The 10,552-nt window shown below is 41.6% G+C and overlaps 3 protein-coding genes across 3 annotated transcripts; 2 read left to right on the top strand and 1 right to left on the bottom strand.

Annotated features, from left to right (window-relative positions):
- Positions 1-605: 605 nt before the first annotated feature.
- Positions 606-5,750, bottom strand: rexo4 (REX4 homolog, 3'-5' exonuclease). Its single transcript, XM_040023560.1, has 8 exons — positions 5,257-5,750; positions 4,811-5,142; positions 4,558-4,722; positions 3,168-3,361; positions 2,979-3,067; positions 2,815-2,889; positions 2,649-2,723; positions 606-2,265 (listed from the first exon to the last, which is right to left on the bottom strand). Exons 1-8 carry the CDS (start codon positions 5,464-5,466, stop codon positions 2,122-2,124), a joined length of 1,284 nt encoding a protein of 427 aa, XP_039879494.1. The 5' UTR covers positions 5,467-5,750; the 3' UTR covers positions 606-2,121.
- A 101-nt stretch (positions 5,751-5,851) lies between these two features.
- LOC120728556 (phosphatidylinositol glycan anchor biosynthesis, class P) lies at positions 5,852-7,447 on the top strand. The gene is made up of 5 exons (XM_040023571.1): positions 5,852-6,141; positions 6,226-6,310; positions 6,399-6,471; positions 6,558-6,676; positions 7,046-7,447. Exons 2-5 carry the CDS (start codon positions 6,229-6,231, stop codon positions 7,159-7,161), a joined length of 390 nt encoding a protein of 129 aa, XP_039879505.1. The 5' UTR covers positions 5,852-6,141; positions 6,226-6,228; the 3' UTR covers positions 7,162-7,447.
- A 421-nt stretch (positions 7,448-7,868) lies between these two features.
- Positions 7,869-10,515, top strand: si:dkey-197c15.6 (putative nuclease HARBI1). The gene is made up of 2 exons (XM_040023562.1): positions 7,869-8,812; positions 9,938-10,515. Exons 1-2 carry the CDS (start codon positions 8,125-8,127, stop codon positions 10,366-10,368), a joined length of 1,119 nt encoding a protein of 372 aa, XP_039879496.1. The 5' UTR covers positions 7,869-8,124; the 3' UTR covers positions 10,369-10,515.
- Positions 10,516-10,552: the final 37 nt, after the last annotated feature.

A 10,552-nucleotide genomic window follows, 5' to 3' on the forward strand; every position in this document is an offset into this window, starting at 1 on the left:
TGGAAGGTGTACGAGGATATACAATTGGTTGTGGTAAGGGAACGAGACAGAACACACAAATCAAACAGAGCAGAGCTGCTGTTTGTATGCTGTGTGGGACCAAGCACCAGATGTCAACAACAGCCACAGCAAAGTGCAGTAATTGGGAAGACTATAAGAAGCCTTTTAAAGAGTTATTAACTAGTGGCGTGTGAGCAACAGCAGTAATGCCTCCAGTCTCATGATGTGATTTATGAAATGAGTCAAAGCAGTCTTATTATCATGGTGTTTCCTACACTGCTGTTAATATCGCCTCGAGCTGACTTGTTTCTATTGTTTATTGGGCAGTGTGTAATTATCTGCTTCATTCAAGATTTTTTAAGGGAAAAAAAGAACTATTGTACAACTGTAGCTTTAAACAGTGTACACTCAGACACATGCAATACATATGATTAGAGGTGGTTTGCTTTTCTGGACATAAATCTTGACCTTTCTTTATAATAATGTTTTGGACCTGGTTGCACAGAGGTGAAAAGTGCAATTGGGGATGCCCAGCACATCAGTGTTTTGTAGTGAACAGAAACACAATCTGTTGCATTTCTTTAACTTAAAATAAAGAAAAAGTATCTTGGTGTGGTTGTCTTTATTTCCTGTGTGTTTTTGATAATTTGTCTAGACTGGTGGCACTTTTGAATGTATCATTTATGCAAACTCTTCAATTGAAAAGGTGGAAAATCTGGAATCACATCACTGAATAGACAGTCCTCGCTTCTGTTAGCTATTATCTTGTCCTCAGAAGTTAATAGAAGCTATGTAACAGCCACCCCAGGAGAGAGATATTGATTAAAAGATAGGATAGTGCTAAACTTTATCAACACACCTTCAACAGTTACATTAAATCCAATGCAACTTGACGCCTCCCATAAAACCTGAGTAAAAGCGTACAGAGAGCGCTGCTTTTCATTTTTAAGGCTTTAGTATTTAGATAGTTGAAGCCCGGACATCCAGTAATGGATTTCTTCCTTTAAATTCAGCTGTTTGTTTGCTGTAGTATATACTGACATGTGACCACCGGGCAAGGCATGGTTACATAGTTTGAACTGTCAGCATATGGAAACTGCTGCTTTATTACATTACAACCAAAAAATATTTATATGCAGAAAACAAAAGTCATGCTACCATCTTGTGTCAACATATTAGGGCACACCAGCATCTGCTGTGCTACCTGAAGCCTTCGCACTACCTGTCAGAAACCCACAGAGAACCTAATTTAGAGCCCGGAGGCTGCAGACCGAGGGCGCGTGCTTTCAATAAAGTACAGCGTAGAGCGCATCAGCTCCCGGGCTGCAAATCATGCTGACACACTGCTGGCAGGCAGGGGATTTCTTACTTTATCACCATGACATAGTAAAAAGAAAAATCAAAATAAGGCCTGCATGGGATTGCGTAAGGAAATACTGGATTTGAGTAATAAATGATTTAAGCTGCACATCTGGTTGCACTCACAGCAAACAGTAACGTTTGTCCTCTTTAATGGCTTTTCTGATGTTTGTCAGAGAAATGGGAAATGAAGTCTCAGTAATCATGAACTAAATGTGAGGCAGCAATTCATGTCTTGACATCAGCTTGCATTAAATGTATTAAGTTTTTTAAAAAGAACTGAACCTCCTGTGGTTGTATTAGACTGTGAGGACAAAAAAATATACATAGCAGAATTAAACGAATTACATCTTTTGTTTTATTTATACTTTAAAAACAGACATTTTTACAATCTTTGTATATAAAGACTCTGTTCTAATCCCTGCATGAGTCAGTCTGGCACACTGAGGAACAAAACTTCTTGATTTGCAACTCGATAAAGTCTTTCACAGCCTGCAACGATCTCCCCGAGCGACTTAGGCGGATGAAACCGGTCACTATCTGCGAAAGCATTTAACACGCTTTTTGTTGCTCCAGATCTCACAAAAGCTCAGGAAAGTCACGCTTTTATACAATCACAGGGTCAACATCCCTCACATTAAAATAAACAAAAATACACAGTTGTTTTTTCTTCTTAAAAGAATCCTCTGATCACTTCAGTCAGCTCTGCTCTGATCAGGAGATCATCTGTCCTCTTGCGTGCTTGTTTTGAATTTATAATCCTCAGTGATTCTTGTCTTTGGGAAGCTTGGCCTTTCTCTCGCTCCTCTTGTCCAAGAATTTGTTTTTCCTACTCACTTTAATCTCTGCCTCCCACTGCTTTTTCACCATTGTGTACAGCCTCATGGTGGCCTGTGCGTCTTGGACCTGGAGAAAGCAACAGGCAAAGATCAGCCCAAGTGTTACTAACATTGTTGGGCAATAACACACTGGTTGTTTCTACATGCTGCAGTACTGCTGGGTCGGTGATTTTAGTCCACTGTTGGATGATGACATCATGAGATTAACAATAAAGTTTTCTAGATATAGAATAAATGTTAGTGTCATGAATATAAAGTGACACGATGCTTTTGTAAGATGCTACAAGTGCTAAAATGCTGCAAATTGACCATTTGGGTAAGTGGTTGCTAACGAGAATATTACTATTATATACACTATCTTCAGGCCTTGAGGGGTCAAAGATATACCCGTGTGCCAATTTTCGGTCACTCAACCCTGATGATTTAAAAGGAGTTTATCGAATGACTTACAGATGAATGTTCGCCCTCTTGGACCTTCACATCGAGGATTTTTCTACAAAGGAGTTTGAGCGAGGGCCGACCGCTCTAAAACAAAAGAAAAATGCCTCATTATCAGTTATAATTCATTCACACATTCACTGCGGAAACTGTTGAGACATTGGTGACTGCATCATACCTTTACGATCGTCTTAAAGGGTTTATATTTCTGAGTATCTCTGATTTTCTTTTTCGGATGATCCAAGAGCAGAATCTGAAACGGCAGATAGTTTGTGGCCGCTCATAATCAGACTAAAAAACAATATTGCATTTGTTCCATTTCAGATATCACATCCATGCTACCTTTAGATCATTGTGTATGGCGTGTCCAACCACTACTCTCCCTTCCAGGATGTTAGCAACCTCCCTCTGTACAATCTGTACATCCGCTCCTGCAGAGAGACAAACGTGGTTTAAAAAACCATCAGAAACAAAACATAAGGAACAAAGAGACTTTAAGTTGTTCTTTGCAACTCATTTCATTTCTCTCACCATCTTTGATGTCCTCTGGTCGGATGCCGCTGACAGCTGTCCTGTAGTCTGTTACCTTCTCTGTGGGCTTCACATATTTGTCATAGATGCACTTCCCAAACTGGTTCACAATTGACACACGTGCCAAGATGCTGTCCTCTCCGTCAGGACCAACTCCCACCATCTCACAGTCAATGGCCACCGCCTTAGTGAGGCTTAAGGTGAATGACAAAGTGACAAGAAAGGAGAGACATTACGATCATCATCTTCTGTGTCAATGTAAACCCCTCAACGTACACCGAACGCAGTGGTCGCTTCGCTCGCTGACATGATTTTACACTTGCATCTTTAACCCTTGCTCGACACTTCAGGCTACAAAAATTGAGAGGTGCATCCATCAGGAGTCACAGGTTTTTCCACAGCATTTATCTGTATTATCAGTGACTTTCTACAGCAATGTAGTGAACTCTGAAGCGGTATTGACAGGTTGCGTCACCACAAAGTACAGTGAAGGATTTGAATTGTATAAATTCCATTCAATAATTTATCCATCTCCATATCCTGCAGAAAACATTCAGCAGCCATGTTTAGTTCATACTCTGTCAGGTCAATTCACTAAAACATGCAATGACAAAAGTATTTATCACAGACTATATGTAATATTTGACTCCTTGAAGGAAAGCTCCATGAAACTCTCCACTGAGGGGGGGAAAATAGTCTCCATCTCCTTTGGGTCATTCCATCTCATCAATTTCATCAAATTAAAAAAATAAAAATCCCACCTGATCATCACATCTAACGAAAAAAAAAAAAATTCCTGTGGAACGATACACTGTTCATTAGAAATGCCAGGTTTCTGCTGTCATTAGATCTTTCAGAATATATGGTGGGGGGAGTGTGTTTGACATTTTTCAGGGGTTCTGTGAATATGGGCTCTCAGGAGTGTCGCTCAACTTCATACAGAACGAGTCCCTGAAATAATTGGATATCTGATCTTTGACAGCAGATCCAGAGAATTGGAGAAGGTAGGGGGGGATTGATAATTTACTTTGAGCTTCTTATACACGAGGCACATAATGTTGTCGACCCAGTTGAGCGGTTTCAGAGATATTAAAGTCTGACTTTTGGGAAAAACACATTTTGTGTGACATTATGTGCCAAATTCACATTGTTAATATTACATCCACAGTTAATCACAGCCAGCTAATCCCACCCCAGCAGCAACATTCCTCTGAAATACTTGTATTGAGATAAGTAATGACATTAGAGACTTGATATTTTTTATAATCGCTGTTAAGGCATTCATCTTTCCCCGGGGAATATTTTCAGGCACTTTTCTAAAATGGCATCAAAGCTGCCCGCTGTATTCTGAGTGTGTTTCCCACTGTACACTGAATGCACAGCGACTTACCCTTCAAAAGCATTCTCCTTAACCAGGCTCTTCTCTGTGTCATTAGCCGAGGCACCATCCGTACCCTTGGCCTTGCCCTGCTTCTTCCTCATGATCTCGGCTGCTTCTGCTCCCATTGTCGCCTCAATGTCATCCGGGTCCACGTCATCAAACCAAAGGTCCTCTCTGCAACAGCAGAGAATGAGATGGGATTATCAGACATATTTATTCTTGCTGAATAAATGAGTCAACGTCAGTGCTAATATATACATACTCTGTTGGCTTCGTCTCCTCGGATTCAAGCTTCTTCTTCTTAGCTGCCTGTAGGCTGTTTGGCTTCCCGCTATCCCGCTCTCTTTTTGGAGCAATAGCATGTTTAGTCTTCGAGACATTCGACACCTTTGAGTTGACCCCAGTCTTACCGGAGACAAAACTCTTAGGAACAGTTTTGTGATCTGCTTTTTTCTCAGTGTCTCTCTGGCTTGGTGCAGCATTGTTCTTAGAAATTATTTTAGAAGTATTTTCTTGGACATTCTTTGGCGAGAAGCCGTTCTGATGTCTTGGTGCTGCCGGCTGCTTCTTCTCTGACTGACTGGCCTTCAACACCTGAAGGGAGTAAAATAGGAGAGAAAAACCTGTGGGTAGTATTAAACACAGGCACACAAAAACCAAAGTGTGTGACAGGACATGCATGGAGCTCAAACTATTGCACTCACTAACCTCTTGAAGTGCTTTCCAGTTGGCAGAGAACTGCTGGGAGTCTTTTGGAGGTGCAGTTTGTGGAGCTGTAGGCTTTTCCTGCTCCTTGTTTGCAGGAGCTGAGTAAAACCAATGCCTCTCGTTCTTTTTTAATATGCCGTTTTTCTTATTAGTTTTCCGCTTAGATGCTTGAGCGGGAAAGTGTTTTTTCTGTTTCTCCACCTTAGACATGATCACCTATCTCATGTATCCTCACCTCCTTATATTTTTCTTGGTGAGGTGTGTGAAGCCACGCTGGCTTGTCAGATGTCCGTTACTTGAGTTGCCAAACAACTTCAGACAGTAAGAAATGTCTCCCCCAGACTAAGCTCACCTTTCGTCCAGCACACGAGCAAAACTGAAGCACGTCCCTGAACTGTACATAAAATCGCTTACTCGTAAAACTTCACTCACTCCGAAGCCATGCCGTAGAGTGTTTTCCCACGATGTGCAACAGTGAAATGTGTCCGTCACAAACATGACGTCGTGCCGTAGCGCAAGTGCGTCACGTCAGTAAGATATGAAAAAAAAATCTCCGACCGTGCTTTTGTTTTACAATTATATACATGTGAAATTTTATATAATTAACGTAAAAAGTCATGTATTGACGCTTGTTTTGTGGGCGATTCAAAGGCGGAACTAATGTCTTAGAAAGGGTTTCGCATCGTTCTGAGGAAAAATGACGGACCGTGGCGGAAGGCTTCATGGCACTAATGTAAAAAAAAACACAGTGGGTTTTGATAGACGTATTAAACCCATGTTGTATTACTCTGGATAATCATCGGGCATATAATTAACGTGGTAATTAATGTTAAGCATCTGAGTAAAGTTAGCGTTTAAAGGAGCAAAGAAAAAACGTATTTCCAGGTATGTAACTTCTTTTTGGGGCCTGAATGTATTATTGCTGTCTCGTTGCTCTCCCACACGTTTCTGTCTGTGTTTTGGTTGTAGATCATGTTGGAAAACTCTCCATCTCCTCTGCCTGAGAGGGCCATTTATGGGTTTGTTCTCTTTCTCGGATCACAGTTTGGCTTCTGTAAGTGAAATATCGCGTCCTCCAATCCAAAACACAAAAAGGTGTTCAAGCAATGCATGTCTGTAATACTCACTGCGTCTCTCCACAGTTCTGTATTGCTTATGGGCTTTCGTGCCAGAGGATTGGCTTAATTCAATAGGGCTCACTTACTGGCCTCAAAAGTAAGTAGAACTGCTCTGAAATAAATGGATCACTGGGGAAGCACCTGCACAGTTTCATGACAGTGTCAAATGTGTGTTCTGTGTAGGTACTGGGCTCTTGCGATGCCAATCTACCTGCTGGTCGCAATAACAGTCTGTTTCATTCTGTTATTTGGTGTGAACATGAGCAACACGGCACCGCTGGACTCTGTGGACAACATCACAGGTGAGGATGCTGCACTGTTCAGACTCTGACTGCCTGATTAGGTTAGCTAACATTTAGAGTGAGAAGATGAAGGAATCTAAAATTGTACTGCGTGAGAATATACATGTAAACAAGCTGAAAATAAAATGCACTTCAGTATATTACACTGATTGGCCATTTTATTAGGTGCTTTCTTATAACAAGTGGTTATCTGAGTTACTGTTGCCTTCCTGTCAGCTTGAAGCAGTCTGGCCATTCTCCTCCTGTTGTGTGGGGAAAATCCCAGTAGATTACCAGCTTCTGAAATATTCGGACCAACCTGTCTGCCACCAACAACCATTCCCCATTTTCAGAATTTCCTGATTGTTAAATGTCCTTTTTCTGTCACAGATGTGTATGCACAAGGCCAGAGCACCGAGTCCTGCCGTAACGGAGGAATACCCCGATTGAAGGATGTGTCGATTAGTGAAGTCAACAAAATGTTCTATTTATCACCCAGTATGTAACAAGCACAGTCTGATACTGCTGTGGACAGAGCAGAAGTAAAGCTGCAGGGGTTTTATTTTGGTGTTACTGTTTGTCTTTTTTTATGAAATGTTTTGTGCCTTATTTATAAGAAGATATATTCTGTTGACTTTTTTGTTGTTTAAGCGTCTTTATAATGGTTAAATGTGAATACACTGGTCACAATAAGATGCATATTGAATGAAAACAAAAGTAAATGGCTGTACTGTCTATGTTAAAATACAGAATGTTTATATTTATTATTCTGTGCAATAAACATATCCTAAATAATCATATTTTTTATGTTAATTCTTTTATTTTTAAGTCCACTGCTAGAAGAAATGAACATCTTATTTTGTTCTTGTACTTTAATGCCTGTCAGAAATGTGTGTCTAAATTAAAAGTGGCTCCAGATAATTATTTATGCCCAATCTGCATCTGAATCATTACTAAAGCTGCAAATGAACATCTGCACTTGATTATCCCAGAGAATAAGAGGCAGTTTTTAGCATTTTATCCCACAATAAATTTTTGGTTTTTGGTCACCAGCCACTTTATTAGGTACACCTGTTTAACTGTATGTTAACACAACTTGTTTACACATTATGAGCTGCAGTCTTTTTCAAATATTTTTTTATTGCTGTCCACTAGGTGGCGATAACGGATCGCTTTAGCCTAAACGTTAAACAAACACCAGGCAACCAGGAGATTTGTTGTTGCGCTTTAATCAACGTGCATAACCGGAATAAGATTACGAAATTGGGCGAGTGTCCGTATAATCCTGCAATATGTAACAACACAGAGAGCGCTGTCGATACAGGGACACAAGTGAACAGCAGAGGGCAGCAGCACGCCGCCCAGCGTCCAGTCTGCCAAGCCAAAGGAGAAGAAGACGTTGTTTGGGAACGATTTCGGGCACTCCGTGGGGGATCTTTGCTTGTTTAAATACTTCGGAGTAAAGACTAATGGCTTTCGCCGTGCCTGTGTGGCTTGCGGTCCAGGAGGAGCTCCTGGCACAAAACGAGGCAGAATGCGGAGCTTCGAGCTGTTTTGACACTTTCGACGATGAAGCTCTTTTTCAGTTGTTCCACCTGAGCAGACCCTGCATCCTGTTCATCGCAGACGCCGTCCGCATCCGCATGAAGGACGCCGCCCCCAAGAAATCCCAGCTGCTCGTGGACGAGATGGTCATGGTGGCGCTCAATTATTACGCACATGGGGTCTCCACCACTGCCGTGCTGCAGAAAGCCGGACTGAGGCAGACGGACTGCCCCACGACTGTGGTTGGTACAATCTCGGGAGTCATAGCAGGGATGTCTGATGTATTCATCTCTTTCCCGCTAACCCTGGACGCCAGAACTAATGTCGCCTTAAAGATAGAGAAATTCTGCGAAATCCCAAACGTGCTGGGCGTCTTGGCTCCTGCGCACTTCAAGATCAGAGCATCTCCATATGAAAAGGACGCTTTCAGGTCTTTTATCAATGCCCTTGGTTACACATCGGTTGTAAGCCAGATCATATGCGACTGCGACGGCAACATACTGAGTGTTGAAAAGTGCTGTGTTGGTGGCACGTTTGAGCAAGAGATGTGGGACTCCTCCTTTAAAGGAAGGGAAATGCAAGAGGACCTGCTCAGCCCGTTTTGGTTGATTGGTAAGAGCAGTGATGACCTCTTGTGCAAATGTTTATTTAGAAATGTAAACTGGAGTGAAAGCACAGTGAGGTATCAAGTCAAGCATAAAAACCTATTCCCTGAAAAAGGCTAAATTGACAGTTGGCAAAAGTATTAACTTCTTGGCAAACAGTTGATTTCGCTGGAATATTTCATTCTTTTTACATAAAACACAAATAAAATAGTGTTTTAACTTCTTACACATAAACTTACTGGGCATGTTATTAATGCATTATTACGTTATTATTCATGACCTAGATTCAACAGGGTGCTGGAAAATTTCATCAGAGATTTTGGTCAAGGTTTCTTGATTCATATCAGATTGCTGCAGATTTGTCAGCTGCACATCCATACCGGGAATCTCCCTGATCACCACATCCCATTCTTCTGTCGTCCAGTTTCGATGAGCCAGTGCAAACTGTGGCCTCAGTTTCCTGTTTTTAGCTGACGACTGTCGCACCCATTGTGGTCTTCTGCTGTAGTAGCCCATTGGCTTCAGGTGTTTTCACAGATGACCTTCTGCATACCTCAATCGTGGTTACTTTTGCCTTCCTAGCAGATCAAAGCAGTCTGGCCATTTTTCTCTGACCTCTAACATTATAAGCTGTTTGCTGCCAGGGAACTGCTGCTCACTGGATATTTTCTTTTTCCAACCATTATATGTAAACTCCAGCGCTTGTGTGAGGAAATCCCAGCAGACAGTTGTGAAATACTTAGACCAGCATATCTAGCATTAACATCTCACGTTCAAAGTTCTTTCTTCCCCACTGTGATTCTCACTTTGAGTTGTGGAGGCCATTTCAGTACAGGGAGCTCATTTTCATGCTCAAGAAACCAGTTTTACATGAATTGAGCTTTGTGACATGGCGACTATCTTGTCTAAAGGAGTCACTAGAAGATGGGTACACTGTGGTCATAAAGGGAGAACATAGTCAGCATCAATATTTAGATCTGGGCTCTGGCATTTAGAAGATTCTCAGTTTGTAATCAGGGATCAAAGTATTCCGAGAATGGCTCTCAATAGAGTGGCACCTGTGTGGTCCACATTGTTCAGAGATGCTCTCCTGCTCTGATATTCACTGCATTTTCTTTTGTTTCATTTGAAGGTGGGAAAGGCTACCACTTAAGCAAGCACGTCTTGACTCCTGTATCACTGCCCGCGAACAACAACGAGATCCGCTTCAACGAGGCCCACGCAAAGATCCTCGATGTCATGCAGACGACACTGGATTCCATGAAAAGGCGTTTCAAGTGTCTGATGCAACTTGGTTTTGCACAAGAAGGCTCACTTAACAAACAGTCTAACATTATCAAAGCATGCAGTGTGCTGCACAACATCGCTAAAAAGTTCTCTGTCCCTCCCCCACCTGACGCTGGTAAAGCTGAGCCGCTATATCCTGGCAAGCAGCAGTCAGGGCCAGTAGAGATCAAACAGGAGGCCCTCAAAGCCAGACAGGAAGTTATTGATAGTAAATTCTCTGCTGTGTCCAGCAGTCAGGACCCCTCAGGTAGCAACGTCACAGAAGAAGATGCATAAAGGGTTGTTTCTGGTCTATGAAAGAGGATCAATGACACACTGAGACCAAAACTCAGCTTTTATATTTCTGTGAAAGTGAAATATTATATTTCTTGTAATTATTCCTTTGTTTTGTACTTATTTTAATAAATTCATTTTTTAAACATTTTCAAGTCATCAGAGTGCTATTTTCTCACATAAAAAC

Source organism: Simochromis diagramma, unplaced genomic scaffold (genome assembly GCF_900408965.1).
Source record: "Simochromis diagramma unplaced genomic scaffold, fSimDia1.1 OVJJ01000208.1, whole genome shotgun sequence".
NCBI lineage: Eukaryota > Metazoa > Chordata > Actinopteri > Cichliformes > Cichlidae > Simochromis > Simochromis diagramma.

Coding starts and splice junctions, on each gene's coding strand:
- rexo4 (XM_040023560.1), bottom strand. CDS start 5,466: ATGTCTAAGGTGGAGAAACAGAAAAAACACTTTCCCGCTCAAGCATCT. Junction 5,143..5,256: donor ACTGGAAAGCACTTCAAGAG/GTTAGTGAGTGC, acceptor TACTCCCTTCAG/GTGTTGAAGGCCAGTCAGTC. Junction 2,266..2,648: donor AAGAGGGCGAACATTCATCT/GTAAGTCATTCG, acceptor TGCTTTCTCCAG/GTCCAAGACGCACAGGCCAC.
- LOC120728556 (XM_040023571.1), top strand. CDS start 6,229: ATGTTGGAAAACTCTCCATCTCCTCTGCCTGAGAGGGCCATTTATGGG. Junction 6,472..6,557: donor CTCACTTACTGGCCTCAAAA/GTAAGTAGAACT, acceptor TGTTCTGTGTAG/GTACTGGGCTCTTGCGATGC. Junction 6,677..7,045: donor CTCTGTGGACAACATCACAG/GTGAGGATGCTG, acceptor TTTCTGTCACAG/ATGTGTATGCACAAGGCCAG.
- si:dkey-197c15.6 (XM_040023562.1), top strand. CDS start 8,125: ATGGCTTTCGCCGTGCCTGTGTGGCTTGCGGTCCAGGAGGAGCTCCTG. Junction 8,813..9,937: donor CAGCCCGTTTTGGTTGATTG/GTAAGAGCAGTG, acceptor TTTCATTTGAAG/GTGGGAAAGGCTACCACTTA.